General features: G+C 37.1%; 2 protein-coding genes, 1 long non-coding RNA gene and 2 pseudogenes across 3 annotated transcripts; 4 read left to right on the top strand and 1 right to left on the bottom strand.

Annotated features, from left to right (window-relative positions):
• Nucleotides 1-114: 114 nt before the first annotated feature.
• Nucleotides 115-3,052, top strand: LOC103942546 (1-aminocyclopropane-1-carboxylate oxidase homolog 1-like). Its single transcript, XM_048584627.1, has 2 exons — nucleotides 115-699; nucleotides 2,617-3,052. The coding sequence occupies exons 1-2, from the start codon at nucleotides 204-206 to the stop codon at nucleotides 2,997-2,999; spliced, it is 879 nt and encodes a 292-aa protein (XP_048440584.1). The 5' UTR covers nucleotides 115-203; the 3' UTR covers nucleotides 3,000-3,052.
• A 5,422-nt stretch (nucleotides 3,053-8,474) lies between these two features.
• On the top strand, nucleotides 8,475-10,148 carry LOC103942545 (CASP-like protein 5B3). The gene is made up of 3 exons (XM_009352732.3): nucleotides 8,475-9,027; nucleotides 9,493-9,625; nucleotides 9,732-10,148. The coding sequence occupies exons 1-3, from the start codon at nucleotides 8,897-8,899 to the stop codon at nucleotides 9,924-9,926; spliced, it is 459 nt and encodes a 152-aa protein (XP_009351007.2). The 5' UTR covers nucleotides 8,475-8,896; the 3' UTR covers nucleotides 9,927-10,148.
• A 2,115-nt stretch (nucleotides 10,149-12,263) lies between these two features.
• Nucleotides 12,264-17,061, top strand: LOC103942547 (annotated as a pseudogene).
• Nucleotides 14,083-15,315, bottom strand: LOC103933960. Its single transcript, XR_007258512.1, has 3 exons — nucleotides 15,079-15,315; nucleotides 14,893-14,998; nucleotides 14,083-14,218 (listed from the first exon to the last, which is right to left on the bottom strand). It is a non-coding gene; the product is annotated as an uncharacterized LOC103933960 (long non-coding RNA).
• Nucleotides 17,062-20,487: 3,426 nt separating the features above from the next.
• Nucleotides 20,488-21,790, top strand: LOC125477282 (annotated as a pseudogene).
• Nucleotides 21,791-22,036: the final 246 nt, after the last annotated feature.

Raw genomic sequence — 22,036 nt, 5'->3', positions numbered from 1 at the left:
GGAACACCATTATTGACAAAGCTACTGTCAGTCATTGCTTATTAAAATATATATGTCTGAGTCGTCCAACATTTGAAGCAGTGAAATCGTTTTAGTTAGTGGAAATATGCAAATTGGAACATATTTTCCACATTAAAAAACTTGAGCCAGAGGGCCGGACAATATTTCCACACTTGATCAAGTTTTCTAGTATTGAAAAGTTCATGGATATCAAAGCTACTGGGCATGGAGAAAACGACCGAGCCGAAGAGGCTTTTGATGTGACTATGGCTGGTGTCAAGGGCCTTGTTGATGCCGGCACAGTTCACGTACCCAAGATATTCATAGGGCCACCTAATGAGCTCACCCAGTTTGCCATGTGTTACGAACCGAACATGCAAATTCCAGTCATTGATCTCCATGGCACCCATAAGCAGATTGTGGATGAAGTTCGGACTGTGTCCGAAACATGGGCATTCTTCCAAGTGGTCAATCATGGAGTCCCAGTGAGTGTACTGAAAGATATGATCTATGGAGTAGTCAAGTTTAACGAGCAGGATCTTGATGCCAAGAAAGTTTGGTATAACCGTGATCGAGCAAAAACTGTCAGATTCAATAGTAACTATGACCTGTACCACGCGCGAGCGGCTAATTGGAGGGACACTCTGATTTATACCAGGACTGCTGTTGATGATCCCAAACAACTCCCTTCAGTTTGTAGGTACTTATTCATCGTCACTTTGTCAATGCTATTGTTTGTGTCGTTGATGATTTGGTGTATTTTCTTTTGGTTACTGGTTGCCTAATTTATTGATAAATTGATTATGTGTGGTGATTTTACCGTTGATCCTCGCTTTTGAACTCAAGCTATACATGCACTCTAATCCTATATTGTCCGATTGTCCGACAACATATGTTAATCTTGTTAATTTGTCTTATAACATAAGATGTTTATATTCTACCCATGTGTCTTGGGTTCGAAACTTCCCTCTTATCTGAATTATTGTAATAGTTTCGAACTCTTCTAAATAATAGCAAAACATTTCAACAAAAAAAAAAAAAAAAAAAAACAGAAAAGAAGTTTTAATTAATTACTAAACTGTCTCATAACATAAAATGTTTATGTTACCAAACTGTAAATCTAAAGCACCTTTTATGCACATGATTTTCTAACCCACAAGAATTGTAGGGCTGTATTCAAACGATCAAAAATTGGTTTCAATAACTGAAAAACATAGCTCCCTCTAAGAAGTTTGTCCTAATATATGTATAGGATGGCACGAACGTTAGTGAGATTTCGACAACTTTATGCGAAATTTATAATGGGACCCTTCTTAAGACGGTCTTCAAAAAAAAAAAATTGAATAATGCATTGAAGCTAAAAAGAAATAATGAAACTGAAACAAACCTTAAAAATCATACTAATTATAAGTGTTCAAATATCATTGAATTTAAAGAAAGCTATAATAATAAACATATTACTAAATAATCAAGAACCATTTCAATCTTAAAAAAACCAAATGAACAAAAGTTTCAAAATGTCCAGCATTGAAGTTTCACTTAAAGACGGTAGTTCGTGCATCTTCTGCTGCAAAATCATCAGTTAAACCTTCATAATCAAATTTTCTAAAAACCCCTTTCAATCGATATCAAAGCAACCCCATTTAAACTTTCTTGCAACATGGTTGATCGCAAAGTATGATTTTAGTAACTTTAACTTTGAGAAATTCATTTCCCCAATGCAATGATAACAGGTACAATAAAACAATTTGTATGCAATGGTTGCAGTAGAAAAATAATGCAACATCTTCAACTAGTTTAATACATCAATGGATGACTTATTTCTTTTAGCAAACGCTATCATAAAAGACTCAACTCTACAAATAATGCATCCCCATCAACATAAAAGAAGTCAACTCTCTCTTAGGAAAGTTTTTAAAATGACAACAATAATGTTTCAATTTATCATTGTCCATTGAATTTAACCTTTCATGATTGAACAAAAACCAAATATATCATCATATGTTTGATATTTTTTGAACCTTCTCTTCGCTGAACCAATAGCTTGATCTATTATATATAAAAAGTGATAAACTCCAAGATTATTTCTCCATTGATTATTGAGTTGATTGGGATATGAGTCATCATCATGCTCATCAAAATGTTTTTTTCTACGAACTTCAAGCTTTTTTGGAACAAATGATATATATATATATATATAGTTTTTTATTTTTTTTATTTTGAACAAATAATATTATCTACACCAAAGGAGAGAGAATACGCTTAACCTCATAATGAGTTAGCAATAATGTGGTTTAAATTCATCTTTAGTGAGAATCAAACATAAGACCTCTCACTTACAAGTGAAAAAGAATACCACTAGGCCGTAGTATTAAGCGACAATAATGTTTTATATTAGATAGCAAAAAAATTTTGAGAGACCCTCAAATATTGAGCCCTTTGCGATCGAACGCTTCGCTTTCCCAAAGCCACCTCTATAATAATATAGTTATGTTAACACACCCTTCTATCAATTCAACTTTTGATGACTAGGAAAAATGTTTTTATTTTTATTTTTTATTTTTTTGTGACCTTTTAACCCAAAATCTGTTACATATTGGCTCACTCCTATACACGGAGATGAAACAATTGAGTACACAAAGCATGTCATAAATTTGGGAGACCAACTTTTTGGATTATTATGGGAGGCTCTTGGGCTCAAACCAGACTACCTAAAGGAATTGGGATGTGCTAAAGATTATACCTGTGCGTGCCACTACTCTCCAGCATGCCCAGAACCAGAATTAACAATGGGAAGCAGCAAGCACTCAGTTCCTTATTTCCTGACTATTCACCGTCAAGATCAAATTGGTGGCCTTCAAGTCCTTCATGACAATCAGTGGGTTAATGTGAACCCAATTTCAGGTGGCTTGGTAGTATATATAGGTGACCTTCTTCAGGTTTGTTACCAAATACATTATTTTTGCTGCTATTGTAACGTTGTGTATGTATGTATATAGTCGCCAACTTTCTAAAGTTTCCTGAAAATTTGTCCAGGTTATGCCAAATGACAAGTTTCAGAGTGTTCAACATAGAGTGCTTGACCCTTAATCTGTAACACGGAAATAAAAGTAACAACTAAACTTGAAATTGTTTAGGAGGACCATTTGGTTTTTAATTATGTGCTTGAGATATGGAGGAAATTAAAAATGATACAACTTTAGTGAAAGAGTTGTACAGCGAAGGTTGATACAACTTTGCAGTTAGAGTTAGGAATCATAACTCAATTGAACAATGGAGCAATTAGATCTATGTCTAAATTTGAAGCTGTATTGTAAATTGAGGCTAATTGTAACTTACCTATATCCTAAGAAGACTACAAAAATTTCAAGTGAAACATATTTAAGATACAATTTTTTTTCTTTTAAAAAGGGAACTAGTTGGTGACTTCGTCACGTTAGTCCCTCTTTTGGGGCACGAAAGACTTATAAATGCATTCCAATCCTTGGCCACCATCATTTGATTCACTAGCAGCAGGAATCGAACTCAGGATGTGTTGTGTGGAATACAGGCCTGGAATTCGTCCCCAACCACTGGTCCCTCGTGGTGGTTATATTTAAGATACAATTGAATGTAACTAATATTATAGTGATAGATTAGAAGCAAAAACAAATACGGAAATTGACATAAAGGGCCATTTTCTTGTTCTTGGGACCAAAATAGGACAAACTGGCCATGCACACCTTGCACAAAAGTGAAATGACGAAAATACCCACATTTAAATTTTAAAAACTCACAACTGATGGCATCATTTTTCTTAGCATTTCAAAGAGAAGGATGTCGGGAGAGAGCTGTGAGCTATGAGTTTTTGGGTTGAGCTCAGATGTGTGAGCTCTGATTTTGAAAAGAGAGAAGTCAAGAGAGAGCTAAGAAGACTGCACTCTAGGTTTTGGGGTTGAGCTTAGAACTATGAGCTATCATTTTGAACACAGGGATGTCAAGAAAAAGCTGAGAAGAGTGAGGTCAGGATTTTTGGGTTTGAGCTCAGATCTGTGAGTTATGTGTGTTATTCTTCCATAACCAAACACAACAAAGTCTTCCATCCTTAAAGATAACACGTTTGTACCATATTTTCCTATTTTGGCTGAAAAGTTTCCGTTTTTTTTCGGCCACTGAAGTTTCAGCAAGCATATTTCGGCACCCTAGGCATTGGCTTGGTTTTGTAGACTACTAAGGTATGATGTTTAATTCCAAGTTCCTATATCAATGATTTACGGAATATATCGGTTGTCTGTAACATGAATTCATGTATAGAAGTTCAGTTAGGGTTTGTGTTTCATGTTGGGGCTATGGTTGTGGAAAAAACTTCATTTTTGACGTGGTAGAATATTGTGTATGTTCCAATTTATGTTTCAAGTGTTCAATTGTAGAAATTTGGGAAATTTTTTCGTTATCTACAAATGGTGTACATGGTGTGCATGGCTATAACTTAATATGACAATCGAGAATTTTCACTAGTTTTGATGCACGTATGTTATATGTAATTTTAGGTTTGTGCAACATAACATGGGAGAAGTACTTGTAACGATTTGACACAATCGAATGTGGGTTGCATCTGATAATGAAAAGGAGTACGCAGGTGCTGAAGAGAAAGGAGTTATTGTGTCTAAATCCATAAAATGCATGGACTCTGAGGAGATTGTTTTGAATATTGCGACTAGTGGTATTTACATGGTAACTCTTGCCTACTGAGTTTCAATGGGGTCGAATGCAAATAAACATGTGATGATTCGGTACGATAATGACGTGCAGTAGTTTTTGGAGTATAGCCGGGTAGTTATTGCTACGAGGGTGACACTTATATATGTATTGATACTCGACAACTCAACCAGTATGAACCAACTTCCCTCTAACCTCCCATTATGCTCTGATGCAGGGTCTACTTTTGCACCTAAAGTAAGGGTTTTGGGTATTATAGAGGTGTCTTTTCAAGACGGCGATGACATAGATTGGGTTACCGTGGTGGACTTTGATTCCTAGCATTACGAATTTGATTCAATTGCCGTGAACAAGTATACAAGTGAACATGTCATGTTGATGCCTTATGATACTAAGGCAATTATGATGGTTATGTGAAAAGGCCCAACTATGGTGTTGACGGAAATGCGGATTGGCAGCCGTTTTTTAGAATGGGCGACCTTTTTGTCGACAAGCATGATCTGTTCCAAAGGCTTTAAGTGAAAGCGATTAAAGGGAATTTTCAGTACCTGGCCAATGTATCGTAGAAGAGGTGTCTCATTGTCAAGTGTAAGGATACCCACTATCTTTGGCATATTTCTACATACCCACTATCTTTGGCATATTTCTACATACCGGAAAGGCAGTGGCGATTTTAAGATTGCAAAATATGAAGTTCGCCACCAGTGTGATTTAGTTCAAGTACTGTCATCTGCAAGTCAACACGTGACTTATCGGTCACATGATGAGGAATAAGTTCAACGATCCCAATATTGTGTACACTGCTAAAGATGTCATACGAGATGTTAAAACTACTCTTGGTGTGACAAATATCTATAGGACAGCATCCTGAGCCAGATCAGTCGCTTTTGCATCTTGATGCGATTCACCCGATGAGTCGTATGCCAATCTCCCCACGTATTGTGTTGAATTTGAGAGGCTAAATCCAAGTAGCAAGACTGCAATTCTAACTGACGGAGGTCACCAATTTCGGGACTTCTTCTTCACAATTGGTGAGTCAATCAAGGGTTTTCTATCATGGATGCATCCAATTATTGCCATTGATGCATCTCACTAAAAATAAATGTACAAATTTATTCTTTTAGTTACGACAACGTTTAACTGCAACTGCATGAAGTGATTGGGAATGTACCAAATTTAATTATAATTTCACACCGGAACACAAGCATTTTAAACGTCGTCAATAAGGTTTTTCAAGACACTTAACATGGTTTATGTATGTATCACTTGAAAGGTAATATGAAGGCTAAGCTTCGGTTAAGAAAGAATGACAAGTTTTTCTTCCACTACCTCAAGGCTGCGAAATCGTATTCCTATACTGAGTTTGACACACTTTGTGAAGGTGAAAGAATTGGTAGCAAAATACCTAGCTGATGTGGGAGTAGAGAAGTGGTCGCATGCACGAATAAATGGGAAGAGGTATAACCTAATGGCAACTAACACTGCGGAAAGCATTAATGAAATTACTAATTTTCTTCATAGGGAAAATTGAAAGTAAGTTTTAATTCAGAATTGATTAGTAAGAGTTACAATCGTCCACTGCCTCGCTCATTAACCTAATGAATCATACATTGTGTAAGGATGAGATTAAAAAGATATAAATGAAATGAGTATGGTTAAGATTAATTAATTAGTTAATTAATCATATGAACATTTCATATGTGGCTTTAAATTATTTAGAATTTTTAGACCCAATGGGCTTTGGTAACTAAAGCTCATTATGTTTAAGTTGTATGACAATTTAGACAAAATGGGAAATGAGGCCAATGACAAGGGAAACTGTCCATGTTATAGAAGAGAGTTAATTTCAATTTTGCCACTCAAATGTGAGTGGGTTTAAAAAGATATTTATAGCTCTTTCCCCATTACGGTTTCTTTGAGGCAAAGATGGAAACATTTTCTCTCTTTTCTTTCTAAGGAGGCTGGCCATCTAGCAGAGTTTTTCTAGCATCAAAAGTTCTCTTATTTGTCCATCTTGTGTTCATCACACATTCTTGGTGTGGAGACTTAGAGGCGCCATCTCTTTGGTGGTTGGAGATTATATTCATTCAATCCTCAAGGAGTAAAGAAGTAAGGAAGAAGCAAAGATCCAAGGTGCAAGGAGAGGACTTGAAGACCCTCCACTTAGATGACTACGTTGTGAAAACAAAGATAAGCTTCAAGGGTGCGAAAGCTCAAACTTTCCTCTTTCATTTTTGCAATGAGTCTTGGTTCACCATCCAATAGACCTTGAATTTCGTGGGTCTTGGGTTTGTTTTGAGTTCAAACTTTCTTTAATTGTTAATATATATGAATGTGTTGCTCAAATAATCTCACATAGTTAAAAAAAAAAAAAAAAAATTCCTTCAGCACCACAATCAAAACTACCATTACCACAACCATCAGTGTCATCACCGTTCCCATAATTCCAATTTTTTTCATCAACAAATTTTAAATTTCTATGTTTATGAATCTAACAAGAAAATTTGTGGATTTTAATTTATAAATTCTGACATTTTTTTTCAAATTCTAAGTTTATTTCCTCATCCAAATAGATGTATAGTGAAACTATATACATTTTACATCTTCATTTTTAACAAAAGATAATATAACCTACACTAAATTCATCTTTCTCTCATATACGAGAGATTTTTCAATGTGACTGGTACACAGGGTGGTACATCACGTGTCATTATACAAATGATGGGATATGTGTGCTAAAAAATTAATAACTTAAAAAATAAAATTTCCCACAATTCCTATTAAACCACATGATGTACTACTTGTGTTCCTGTCACAATTAAAATTTTCTCCTCATGTACGTCTATTATATATGTAGCATAAAATTAAAAATTAAAAATAAAATTGAAGTAGTTTAGGGGTTCGAATGTTGAACTTTATAAGATTGTTGAACTTGAAGTTTGATGGGGCTTTGTTATCTTTGAATTGAGATTCTCCTAGAGTTGGGACTGAATTTGTATACCCTTCTCAACTGAACTAGCCCAATCTTTTCGTCTGCGAATTTTCAATTTTGTTAGAAGTCATTCTTGTGTACAACTTCTCATACCACGTCAACATCCACATGAGACATACATAATGGAGACCATCGGCGTTTGGACCCACCAAAATAGGCCCACGTGGGACCCAAATGTAGGAGGTCATTTTGTATGTGGTGGTGGGTGGGGCGGGGGGAGGGGTGGTTTTCTAGGGTGGCAATGACCTTACATAAGACTATTGTGGTGCTCACCAGATGTTCAACAAAATTTCCCAATTTGTTCAAAAAGATAAAAATAAAAATAAAAAAAATTTCTCAATTTATATGCGTGCAACGCAGCACTCCGCAAGATGCCCATCTAATGCATGATGAAATACGGTAATTCAAAAATGCCATACAAATGAATGAAAGTAGATCAAATTTCCAGTGTTATTTTGATTTCAAAATAAAATATTAAAAACTTATACACCATCATCCATGGAAATAAAATTCTTGATCCACCTTTGACAAAGTTCAACAGGTGACAACATGTTATATTATTAAAGCGTCTGATTGATCAAAGTCTATATTCGAGAAATAATTACTGTTACTTGGTGAGCATGCACTAATTGTCATTAAATAAGTTTCCGATGCTCATAATCACTGTTTTACAATGGTCAACAAAAAAACACTCTTATATATAGTGTGGCTTCCGCCGCTTTGTTTGGTTGATACATTAGATCGGCAGGTCCGGTCGGGTCAAACTCGATAGGTCCGGTGGCATCTACGCGCCTTATGGCGCGTACGGAGGAAACAATCAGTTTGATTATGGGTGAAGCATGCCAGATTTGCCGACGCTATTTGATCGTAAGCATGTTGGTTGAGAAAGAATCTGGGAATCCCATTTTTGTTCAGCCATTTTTCTTGATTCGTTCACTTCAACTCTTTCTTCCGCTTTTATCTGTTGTAAATTGCAGTCCAAGTTCTTCACTTTTCACAACAATCAAACTCACCCAGTTGGAATTTACCCCAATTCTTTTCCGGGTAACAGATTCTTGGGTTCTTGAAAGGAAAGGACTAGTGGGTTGGTGAGCTTTCTTCTTATTCTTTTCTGGGTGATGAGTTTTTTACGTGAGGAAACATGGGGTTTTTTCTCTGACCCAGTAAGAATCCGATACGTTTCCGGGTTTTAAGAGGAATAATCAGATGAGGGATTTTCCTGGGACGCCCGGGACTTTGACTGGCCTTCTTCTCAGGATTTCCCAATGCGTCTTTGCTGCCGGGTCCATTGCTTTCATGGCTACCACTGCCAGCTTCTTCAATTTCACCGCTTTCTGGTATTTTTCTTTCTCAAATCACTGATTTCTTATTAGATTTTGATTGCAGAAGAACAGATTTCTGGCTAGACTGTAGTGTTTATAGAGAATGAGTCAACTGAACGGACACACTTTCGGGATACGTAAATATTTAAATGTAAGCAGAAGGAATTGGGAAGTTCCTCTGCTGAAGTTTTGACTATTTCCTTAATATGACATGAGAAGTCAATTAGCATTATTAGAATATCTTCATTGGCCTTGTTGAATTGGTTGCTATCAGCTCAATTCTGCGTAACTCGATTATATAAGTTTCAGATTTCAGCTTCTTTTGGTTGATAGAATTAAGCACTTATGAGTTTCTAGGCCATATAATTGAGTCGCTGCCACTATACTGCAATGCCAATTTCATCCAGCTATGATGCATCACATGGCGTTTCTTGGACCGTAAGTTGTCCGGTATTGGGTTAAGCAGTGCTGATTTTGCAGCTACCTGAATTCTTCAATGGGTCTGCAACTGATCTGGAGTTTAGTACTTGCACTGCTAGATGTATACTCCTTGGTGAAAATGAAGGTCCTCCACAACCCTGTATTGGTTAGCCTCTTTGTTGTTGGAGACTGGGTCAGCCTCTATAAATCCGCGACTTTGTTTTCCTCTTACATGAAATCTGTGTTCGTACTTCATAGCGCTTGCGGTTTAACAGCTTACTCGTTGAATGTTTCAATAGGTTACAGCAACATTGTCTCTTGCAGCAGCTTCGGCCTCAGCAGGCATAACCATGTTGTACTTTAGTGATCTGAGTGATTGTAATTCCGGAGAGGAATGCCAGAAATACCAAATTGCAGTTGGTTTGGCGTACATGAGCTGGCTAACAATTGCAATTTCTTCTCTGATTATGCTCTGGCTATTAGCAGCATGTTAGATGGTCCTCCTCTGTCATACATATTTCTCTCTCTTTACAACAAAAACAAGAAATTGCAGTGTCTGTAGAAAAGGAAACAAACTTGATAGCGCATAGCGGTAGAATACTCGAAAACTACTTTCATTATGTGCAGTTAGATCAGTTGGAAAAGAGTTGTCTCAACTGGAATTGTAGAATTGTTACTTGTAGAGTGGAATTAATAGCAAAGAGAATATTACTACTTTTTTTTGTCGAATTTGTCAAAATTGGCGACGATCCGAATTGATTAGTGAATATTACTTGGTTCCTTAAACTTGAGGAGTTGATCCTGAAGAAATTGGGATTTCACTATAAAACCAATTGGGAATATGCGCGTATGACCGTTTGGCTTCACATGTGGAACGACTTGGTCTGATACCTTGAAGAAATTGGGGTCCCATAATAAAACCAATTGGCAATATGGGAAATAGTCCAACTACTTATAAGCACATGCAAAGTTTTTCTTCTCATCAATGTTGGATTCATTTTCAACCGATCCTCCATGACTGCAACATGTGAAAACAATAATAGCAAAATCTTATGCACCATGTGTCACACTCGTGAGAAGAGATTTTCAAAATATATACAAAAACTTAAATAAATAAATAAATTGTACTATTGGTGTGGCATCTTACTGGTAGTCTAGTACATATTAATTAGTTTTTTTTCTTTTTTTTTTTTAAGTAGCATATGGTAAGTCTTGCGCAGCTTTTGTTTAGATGCTTCAAGGGAACAATATTGGATGGGTGTCTTTTCTTTCCTTTCAAAACAAAGAAGTTTCAATAGTATAAACACAATGCCATCCACTTTGAGCGGTCCTCACCTCACTCCTCATGCTAGTGTGTCTACTTGATGCTGGATCCTACTTGAAGTATGTTAATTATTTTATACCAAAATCCACATGAACCCATAGCTCTCTGAAATTATTTCCCTTTAATTATTGAATTTTTCGCCACACTTCTAATTTTCATTTATCCAGTAGATATTATAAATCGGAACATAGTAAAATTTTGACCATCTTCCTCTAACCAATGTTCAACAAAAACAAAAAAGACTTCCTCAACAAGAACAACTCACATGTCTCATGTTAATATACCCTACCAGCGTCATATGAGGTCATAGAATTCAAATGATTTTTTTTTTTGAACAAACGATAGTATTTACACTTAGGGGTGGAGGAGCGGGCTAAGCCTTACGATGAGTTTGCCATAATAATTGGTTCAACTTCGCATTTAACAAGAATCAAACCTAAAACCTCTCACTTTTAAGTGAAGAGAGATACCACTAGACCATAATGCTAAGTGGCAAAATTCAAATAAATTGAAGTGGGATGTATTGTTGTACTCCTAGAATGGAGATATAGAAAGGCATATGAGTTATCATTACTTGCATATCCACCATTTGAGCAAGAGTCTTGTACAATGGTACAACAGTTGAAATAGCGCTCGTGGACAGCTAGCTCGACACAATCATAACATGAATGTCACTAAGGACCTACTAAAAAAAAACATCCTTGACTTGTGATGTTTAGTGAATATGCAGAATGAGGAATACTAGTAACCTTCTTATTCTTCCTTTAGGGCTCCTCCTTCTATCCTGCAGAAGGTCACCCTTCAATGATCAAATTTGCCAGATACCAATCAAATCCCAAAATCGTTTAGTCATCTAATGATTATCCAATAAATAGACAAACCATGTTATTGAATTTTATTTTTATTATTTATTATACAATGAATTGGTAATGAACTCATCATTCACTAGACCATAGTATTGAATTGCACCATGCTATTGAGTCATATACATAAAAACTTGACAACATTAATCGAGTTTAACGATTTTTGATTAGGTTACATTTTTGTAAAATTGATGATTAAAGGGTGAACTAGAAAGTAAGCGGTTCCAATCTTTGAGCAACATTGCAGAATGAGAATGAGAACCAAGAAGGTCCAACTGAGAAGGATAGTAGCCTCCCATAACAGAATATGTAAAATATAGGTGACCAATTTTATGAAATAGATAAATACATGATGATTATTTGCAATCAATTCAATAATAAAGTTCTCATTGCTAATGAGATTCTCTAATGGTTCATCAAAATTAATGATGCAAAAGTCATATTTCCGAATGGCTGCAATGAAAAAGAATAGGCAGACAAAAAACTACTTTCACAGGACAGAATACGCAAAATCACAGAATGATGGAAAAGTCTTTATGATACATAAAAAAAATCTTCTCTAATTGGAACTTAGAAGTTACTTTATAATCTTGAAATAATATTGGATTAATATATATTTGCCATTTGAGCAAACATGGGATCGAATTAAGCCAGTAGATTAATCAAGAACCTCATACTGTCAACATGAAACAAGAATCAGGTCCATCATGCCCTATATGAACGTATACATGCATGACATGCTTCTCCAGTTTGTCTAGAATTGAAATAGAAGAAGGAAGAAAGGCGGCCGCCAACCGGAGGAGGTTACGGCACAGGAGTTACGTAGTAGTAACCTCAAGGGACTATATAGAAAGTTCAAGCCACACTTCCTCATGCTTTTAGCACAGATGGGGTATACATTTCTGTATTTTATAACTGAAGCGTCCTTCAATCATGGGATGAACCCTCATGTCTACGTAACTCATCGACATATTGTGTCTGGCATAGTGATGCTCACTTTTGCTTATTTTCTTGAAAGGTATCTGTATGTGTGTAAAGTTGCATTTATACTTGCATACGGCAACATTTTTGAGTCTGACAGCCTAACAAAATATGTTAAGACTGTCTGATAATAAAATATTTTCCGATTCTTCATACATGTTAATTTGTGAATCTTTTACCCTCCTGCAGAAAAGAGAGACCAAAGCTCACATTTTCTCTTTTCTTGGAACTTTTTTTACTTTCTTTTCTGGGGTAAGAACATGTAGAATTAGAACCCATATATGCTTCTGTTCAAGGCTTAAATTAAAACGCTAATTAAGCTCACTTTTTCCCTCTTTCTTTCCAATGGTTATAGGTGGGTTTGACATTAAACATGAGCTTTGCAAGCTTAAGATACACCTCTCCGACCTTCCTTGCATCAATGGTCAACACCATAGTTTCCCTAACCTTTGTAATTGCAGTTGTACTGAGGTTAGTAAGCCTACTTATTCGTATATAAATCCAAGGCATTAATTCACATTTTATCCTTAAGAGATTACTTTTTCAGGTTGGAGGTTCTTAATGACACGCCCCGACCCCGATATTCCCCGAATACCAGGATAGGCACGTGCTGGCCGACACCCGAGGGTGACGAAAGCCATTTATTAAGTGCAAATGCTGAAAATAAAGGATAAATAAGGTTTATAAATATAAAAGAATAATGAATATGCAAATAAGGACCGTGTTCAGAGCACACCACTAATCTAGAACACTAACAGAAAATAATATAAAAGTGAATGAAACAAAGAAGTGGGTCCTACACCGAGAGGACTCGAAGATGCCGATGCGGAAGTGCCTGGACGTCGGGATTGTATGCCTTGATTCTAAGTCCTGAAGGGGGCGCAAAACAAACATGAGTGGACCAAGTTGATATATATATAATAAAACAGTTATCAACATACTAACCCCCAGGTTTTATGAAAACACATATATATAATGATAAACATAGGTTTTCCGAAACCTAGCATGTCGTGCAATGTCTCAAATCATAATTCGCATATATAATAAACACTAGTGAATGTCCAATATAACACTTCAGGCCCCATGCCGGCTCCCCGTCTCTGAGCACACAGTCAGAGGAAAATACACTTCAGGCTCCTTGCCGGCTCCCCGTCTCTGAGCAGACAGTCAGAGGAAAACACACTCCAGGCCCTATGCCAACACCAAACCGTCGCCCGGGACGGACCGGATCTATCCCTACGTCCCGTAGCGGAAAGGACCACTAGGTAGGTATAAAACCAGTGAACATACATATATTGAAAAATCAACTTCATAGTATAAAGTCATCCATCATCTATACTATAAAGAGGTGTTCTAAACATGTTCTAAATATCATATCGTCATCCATCAGATATTCTACAAGAACATGGGTTATAGGAAAAATAGTAATAATTCAAACTAGCCTTAGTAAGCATATTATCTCAAAACGTTTCATAAAACATAATCGTAAAGTCATGTTTTTTTGTGTATGCAATTCTACCATTAAAACATGCATTTTTAGAAGGGGTCCACTCACAGTACTTCACCGTCGAAAAGCCACGTCATCTAGCGAAGAAGGAAACGCCATCGATAATCGCCCCTAATCACATAAAGGGTACATTTAGTCAAACTCTACTCAAACGATTGAATTTGGGAAAACGGACATCGGAAACGGGTTCAGGACGTCGAAATTAGCCTAGGATGGGTCCCGCACGAAAACCCAAAAAGTCAACCCCGAGGTCAAAGTCAACGGTCAAAGTCAAAGTTGACCGTTGACCCGGTCAACGGTCAACGGGTCAAGGTCAACGGGTCGTGGGTCAACCCGTCAGAGTCAACCGGGTCAACCCGGTTTAGGGTTTGGGTATTGGATCCGGGTTTGGGCCCTAGGGTTTTGGGTTTAGGTTTTTAGGTGAGTTGGGTTGGGCTTGAACCCATACGGCCCAAAGGCCCACAACAGAAAGGGTGATGGGCTTTGGGCTAACAGGCCCTAAGGCCTAAATAAAAAGGGGAAAAGGGTTTGGGCTGCAACCAAGGCCCTAAGGCCTTTGGGTTTTTAAAAGAAATAAACTAAAAAAATAAAAACTGAAAAGGTTGGGCTTTTAGGCTAAAACCCGAAATGGCCTAAGGCCCGTGGGGAAAAAGAATGGCCCGAAGGCCTGGGTGCCCGGAGAAGAACACCGGAGCTTCCATAGCTCCGGCCGACGCCAAAACTACAACCTAGACCCCGATCTAGGTACCAAAATGAAGCACTAGCCGAGATGAGTAGTTTTATACCTTGGGTTCGCCGTGAAACGGCTTGTGATGGCCGGAAAAGCCCTCGGAACCCATCCAAGTCGCCGGAAATTTGGGTGCCTTCACCCGTGCCAAAAACACTCCAAACCTTGGAAATCAAGAACCCAAACTCAATAACCACATTTAACCAACATCTAACTTGACTAAAAAGGAAGAAACCATGCTTACCCAACTGGAAAACAAGCTAAATTCGCCGGAGGTGCTCGTACCCTCTTGGCGCCGTGAACAAGGGAGAGAGAGAGAGAGAGAGAGCTAAGGTTTGATGATGATGATGGTGGCTGTGTCCTCAAGCAGGTGCAACAATGGGTGTGTGTGTGTGTGTGTGTCACGGGTAGAAGAAGAAGAAGAAGAGGAATGAGAGTTTTCGAAAAGAAAGGAAAAAGGTGCAGACAACAAAAGAAAAGAAGGAAAAGAAGAAAAAAAGAAAAAGAAGAAAGAAGAAAGAAGAGAGGAGGGACACGGCAGGGGGGACAAAACAGGGGGTGGGCCCCTTGGGCTCACCAAATAAGGTTCAAAAACAATTTTAAAAAGGAAGGTATCCCTAAACTTAGTGAAAATACAAAAATACTCATTTTCTTCCGTAAATTCCGGGACGGGTTGTTACACTTTACCTTCAAAATCCTCGAGGGTTAGCAAAAGTTTTCGGTACCCTATTCTCCTTAGCTGGTGTGATGACCATGACATTGTACAAGGGGCCTATTATCAGAAATTTATGGCCTGCACTAATCCATGTTGAAGGAAAATCCTCCATCCATGAGAACTGGTTGAAGGCTTCAACACTAACTGTTACAAGCTGCATAACATGGTCGGCATGGTACATCATGCAGGTTTCACTCCTTACTCAAACTATACTTACAAATATACATATATATGTCGAATTGTTTTCTAATGGAGTAATGAAGTTAACCGAAAGTGAGATGTTATTCTCTCCAAAAAAGTTATCATACTTTCTCTGCTGTGAAAAAATAAGCTAAAGAGTGCAAAATGACTTTTTTGGAATGCTAATAACAATGATCTGACCTAAAATTTTAAAAGTGTAGTTATCCAAAGAATATGTGGCCGAGCGCACATATTGATCACAATCTCAACCCTCTCAACCACCTGAATACAACATTCACCGGTTAACTGCAATTTGTTTATTTGTGGTTTACCCACATTACAGAATCCCTGCATATATGTGAGACTACATATAGAATTTCTGATAATTTATATTGGTGATGTTGGCATGTGATGTATGCAAATAATTTTCTGATAAAGTTAAACTTATTGTAGGCAATCAAATTGAAAGGATATCCTGCACAACTATCATTGACTACATGGATGAGCTTTATAGGGGACAGCACAATCGGCTGTCTTCACCGTGTGTATAGAACATAGACGAGCTGCTTGGACAATCGAATTCAACATTGACCTCTGGTCGATATTATATGTTGTAAGCATCGGGATTTTCTGAAAACGACCGTGAAATTACGACCCATTTTGTACCATTTTGGTTTTTAGTTTTCATTGTTTTAGATGGAGATAGAAGATGGGAGGGAGGTGGAAGAAATGTACGTGAAATGCTACATAAAATGTTTACTAAAAACTTAAAACTAAATAGTTATTGGTAGGACTAATTTAATGTGGTGTGCATGGCAGGCAGTAGTGTGCTCAGGTCTAATAATCTTCATTCAACTATTGTGCACAGAAGAGAAAGGGCCAGTTTTTGTGGCCATGCTTAATCCTGTTTCAACAATTTTGGTGGCTGTTTTAGCTTACTTTGTCCTAGGTGAAAGACTTTATACTGGCAGGTAATTTCTTTTTCGCTTTACTTATGCAATCTAATATGATTTTGCTGATAATCGCATGTAATCTAGAGTTTAACTTAATGGTACCCGATTAAGAGAATGGACTATGCCAATTTTCCTCCGTATGCAAAACTAAACTTTTGTATAATGCACATCAGTGAACCACATTATGTGACCTTACACCACCACGTTGTGTTACAATCCTGGATTTATCTAAAATTTCATGTGTGGTTTGTTCAGCATAGTAGGGGCCTTCATTTTCATCCTTGGGCCGTACTTGCTGCTGTAGGGAAAAGATAGTGATGAAGTTTACGTCAAGGCGGAAGAGTCATCTTATCAGACAACACATGGAGAGCATAATTAAGGATAATGGCATACAGAAAATCACTCCACCTCCGCCACCTGCGCTGGGTTTTGAAATTTCATGTAGCTTTGTTGCGTTGGTATTTCAACTCTTGATGGGGTGGGGATGGGGGTGGCGGTGGAGGTGGAGGTGGAGGGCGGCTGTGTTGATTCTGAATAAAAGAGAGTGTTGAAGCCAACTGAATGAGTGTAATTTCTTTAGCTATACAGCTGGTATAGTTCAGGTTTTAGGCTTTCAGCATTTTGCCAAAACCTCACGTATTGGCGTCATTTGGAACACTTGCGTTCGTATATTCGGGTTCCAAGGGGAGTGAGAACATGATTAGGAGGGAATCCACGAATTTCTTGTGGTGCTTCCTTTTTCTTTAGTGGTGCCATTCAGCATTCACACATTTTTTTTTTTTTACTTCTTATATACTATGTTGATTTCTGTTATTTGATTTTCTTCAATTCATTCGATCATTCGATCAGATGGTCGAAATTAGGAAAGGTGTGTAAAAAGTTAAAAAAGAGTAAATAGCAATATCCTTGTTTGAAAACTGCGATACGCTAATCACAGAGAAAATTAAAATCTCATTAACAAACTACTTGGATGCTCAAATTATTCTTTATGCACGATCTTCACAAAAAGATGAGGAGATGGAAAAGATTTATATTATATCAAGCCGAATAAATCATTGTTAAATCTAGTGGGTCATATTTAAGTTGACTTTGTCACAAGATAGAAACTATATTCGAATTATCGGACTCAATGGGCCAATATAAAAATGAAACACAAACATATTTTTTCAAACGTTCTAACGCACTCCTGTAAACATTGATTTGAAATCAATTCCAAAACCTGGCCGCAGTTCATCAAAGTTTCAAAAGAAAAAATAAAATAAAACAAATTCTTTTTTGTTTGCAGAAAACAAATACAACAGCAACTATGTAGTTGATGGCAAAAGACATACGCAAATGATGTACACAATGCATGATTTATTAAATACAACTAGCCGAAATCGGGAGAATCGGCGATGACGGGTTAAGAAGGAGGATCGGCATTGTAAAAGGAACCCCCACCCCACGAGAACAAGCCATCTCACAACATAATTGTTCCAAGAACATCGCCATTTCCAAATCAATGGATTCAGAGAGTGCAGCAAAAGAAGACTCCAAAGCAGCAACTTGAGCATCCATTTGAGATAATCGAGTGTTGGGATTGTAGTGGGGCATGCATAGAAAGACCAGGATCGAAAGTGGGTGATACCAATGATAAGAACCTACTCAACTTAGACAGTACAGCAATGGAGAATTGGATGAAATAGAAGAGCGAGACGACAAGTGAGGAACTCATGCCTATTTTTTATTTAATAAAAATGATATATTCGTTAGAGAAGCAACACAGCCATTGCTCCCTTTAAGTAGTCTCTCCACTCAGAAATGCCAACTCAGCATTCCTTTACATAACTAAATCACTAAGGGACAAACCCTTTTAACGACTGGAATTACAAATAGAAATAATAAAATGCATTTCCTAACAAATAGTGCCACATCGGGACCAAACCATAGCTAGGATAGACTGCCATCTTGTTTGCCCCAGGATGATATGCAGTTGGCACCACCGGGTGGTTTAGAACAAACCCAGAAGGTGAAATTTCCATACTTTTCAACTGCTACTCCAACCGTTCTTTATCTGCTTTCTGTACAAGTTTCTCTTCACGAAATTCATTCTTCTACAGTCAACTATGTGAGTACTCAAAATTTATATCGTACTGATTCTCAAATAATTTTCTTAAATCCTTGCATCCAAATGCACCCTTAAGTTAATACCTTCGATTAACTGCAACATATTGGAAACCAGTCCATCGTCACAATATAATGGGGTAAAAGTTCTAACTCCAAGAAAGAACCTAACATAATGTTACAAAGGATAGACATAGGCTTACAAGCATTGTTCTCAAAATCTCCGCCTAGGCCCCGCCTAGGTGCTAGGCGGTTGGCCACTACTCCGATTAATGCATGGGTGTTAGAAAATTAAGAAATGGCACTTAAACCTACTAACGCGCCCGCCCAGCCTACCCAAACCTGCCTAGACACCCGCCTAGGTTACAACTCACTTAGACAGAAAATTGATAACTTTCATTTTGCATTTTATTTTTTTCAATAAATTGTAAGAGACTTGTTGAATACTTAAATGAACAGACATTATATGCTTGTTCCCCATGTTTTCATTATGTTCCAATACTTCATAATATATATATGTCATTCTATTTTGTAGTTTATGATGTAATTATATATATTTTAAGTATAAAGATACACTTATTTTGCACGAAATATAATAGATTTACTTAAATCCGCCTAGTCCGCCTAGGCACCCGCTTAGGCCCCGCCTAGGCGCTAGGCGCCAGCCCACCGTTCAATTAGCGTCTAGCGCCTTTTAGAATGTTGCTTACAAGACACATAAATAAGATTTAACACATTGAGAATTTACGTGTTTCGAAGTGGGAAGAAATTGATCTAAAGATTAGCAAGCAGTAACACAATAGATTATATCTGGTACCAACAAGGCAGATAAATTAATGATATAACATCTGAGCAAGGGATATTATGAAGGGAAGTGAATTTCGCATATCTTTTTTTCTCCTCGTACACACCCATGTATAGTTCTAGCCTTTGGATTGGATAAATCAAAAGGGAATAAAAAACACATAAAATAAAGATAAAATTGATTAAAATGCATTGAATTTCTAAAGGTTTCAAGGAAACCAGAAGAGGAAGAAATACCTCTTGTGGGTGCACTCTTTTTGCGCAACAATGAGAGTAAGCTACATTGTGCAAAAAACTTCGCGAGATGCAGGTTATTGTCGTCGCACAAAGACCTTTTGCGCGACGTATTTTACGCTGTCATCGCATAAACCCTTCTTTCACAACCTTTGCGCAAAGGGCTCCACGTGATGAAGGTTTAGTCATTCTAATTCTCAGGCAACGTTTTTTGTCTTTGCATGACAAACTGTGCTTCGTCACGCAAACTATTATTTGTAGTAATGATCTAGTTCACAATGTTATCATAACTTTTTTTTTCTATTAATAAAAAATAAATTAAAATAGTTCCTGAAAAATCTATGGTGCAAAGTTCATATTCCAAAAGAATGTAATGACATACATGATTCCTAACTAAGTAGCACTTTCTATATACAACAACAAAAAGTAGAGCTTTCGAATATGATTTTTGCGTCATAGAATAAAAAGTGGTCAATTAGGAGACAAGTTTTGCTTCTTTTCACAGAAAAGAATACAAAAATAATGATAGTAGATCACATTAGAACTTAATCAAGAACCTGATACTGTCAACACAAACAAGAATCAAGACTGAAATATATATATATATATATATATATATTCTGTATGAGTGCATGCACGATGTGCTCCTCCAGCGTGTCAAGTATTTAAATAGAAGAGAAGGAAGAAAGAGAAAAACCGGCAGCCGGAGGTGGTTATGGCACAGGAGGAGGGATGTCGTAATCGTGGGAAAGTTTATATGAAGTCCAAGCCACACCTCATCATGGGTTTAGCTCAGGTGGCCTTTACATTTCTATATTTTCTCACAGAACCTTCCTTCAATCCTGGGATGAACCCTCATGTCTACGTACTTATCGACACAGTATCAGCCCTAGTGATTTTCCCTGTTGCCTAAAATTATTGAGAGTTATATAAAGCTACATTTGTACTTAATTATAGGGTAACTTTCTTTTTCCATATTTATTGCTTGTTTTCTTTCATCACATCACAGTAAGTACAACATTTTTACATATTCTTTACAACGTAACATGTTAGACTGTCTGATAATAGAAGAACATTTTCCTACACCAATCACAATAACATTAACATTTCTAGTGATGGTTTCTTTTGCCTATGTCCTGCAGAAAAGAGAGACCAAAGCTCACATTGCTCTTTTCATAGAATTTTTGTTCTTTCACTTCTTGGGTAAGGTGTTTAGATTTTAAACCCCGTATATGGTTCTCATCATAAGGGAATAAATAAAAACCTAATTTATGCGTTGTTTTCAATAGTTGTAGGATAAGTTTGACTTTAAACATGTACTTTGCCAGCCTAAGATACACCTCTCCGACGTTCCTTGCATCCATGATCAAAATCATAGCTTCCCTATCTTTCGTAATTGCAGTTGAACTGAGGTTAGTACACCCATTCATCCATAAATTCAAAGCGTGAATTCACGTTTTATCCTTAACAAACGGCAATTGTTATTAGCACTCTAAAAAATCATTTTACTTCCTTGTTTATAAAACATAAAGCAGAAATTGCATTTGAAGAAGCGTAGAATGATTGTCTGGAATGTTAATAGAAGTTCTCTTATACACTACTTTTGATTTCGGCTAGAGGTTTATCTTTGAAGTCCTCACGGGTTAGCAAAAGTTTTGGGCACCGTCATCTCTTTAGCCGGTGTAATGACCATGAAATTCTACAGGGGGCCTATTATTAGAATTTCATGACGTCCATTAATTCATATTCAAGATAAATCCTCCATCCGCAAGAACTGGTTGAAGGGTTTAATTCTAACTGTTGCAAATGTCAATGAGTTCTCTAACAGGGTTAACAAACATTTAGGAAGTGCAGTTAACCGGTAAATATGTGGTGGAGCGCATATCAATTGTCTCAACCGTTGTCACTGGTTAACTGCAATTTTCTAACTTGCAGTTTACCCACATTGCAGAATTCCTGCATATTAGAGAATACAGATGATTTTTTTTTATAATTGATATGTATGCAAATAATTAAAAATAAAAATGAAAAATGTAGGTAATCACATTGAGAAGATATCCTGCGCAACTATCTCTGACTGCATGGATGAGTTTATAGGGGCAGCACAAGCAACTGCTTTTGCAGTATGCATAGGGCATAGAGCATAGACGAGCTGCTTGGACAATTGGATTCAACGTTGACCTCTGGTCAATATTGTATTCTGTAAGTATCAG

Source organism: the organism of the source record quoted next, unplaced genomic scaffold (assembly GCF_019419815.1).
Source record: "Pyrus x bretschneideri cultivar Hongxiangsu unplaced genomic scaffold, Pyrus_bretschneideri_v1 Contig21, whole genome shotgun sequence".
Classification (NCBI taxonomy): Eukaryota; Viridiplantae; Streptophyta; class Magnoliopsida; order Rosales; family Rosaceae; genus Pyrus; species Pyrus x bretschneideri.
Note: the sequence above shows the minus strand (reverse complement) of the source record. Positions and strands in the feature narration are given on the sequence as shown.

Coding starts and splice junctions, on each gene's coding strand:
- LOC103942546 (XM_048584627.1), top strand. CDS start 204: ATGGATATCAAAGCTACTGGGCATGGAGAAAACGACCGAGCCGAAGAG. Junction 700..2,616: donor ACAACTCCCTTCAGTTTGTA/GGTACTTATTCA, acceptor CTCCTATACACG/GAGATGAAACAATTGAGTAC.
- LOC103942545 (XM_009352732.3), top strand. CDS start 8,897: ATGAGGGATTTTCCTGGGACGCCCGGGACTTTGACTGGCCTTCTTCTC. Junction 9,028..9,492: donor TTCAATTTCACCGCTTTCTG/GTATTTTTCTTT, acceptor CTGATTTTGCAG/CTACCTGAATTCTTCAATGG. Junction 9,626..9,731: donor TCTTTGTTGTTGGAGACTGG/GTCAGCCTCTAT, acceptor ATGTTTCAATAG/GTTACAGCAACATTGTCTCT.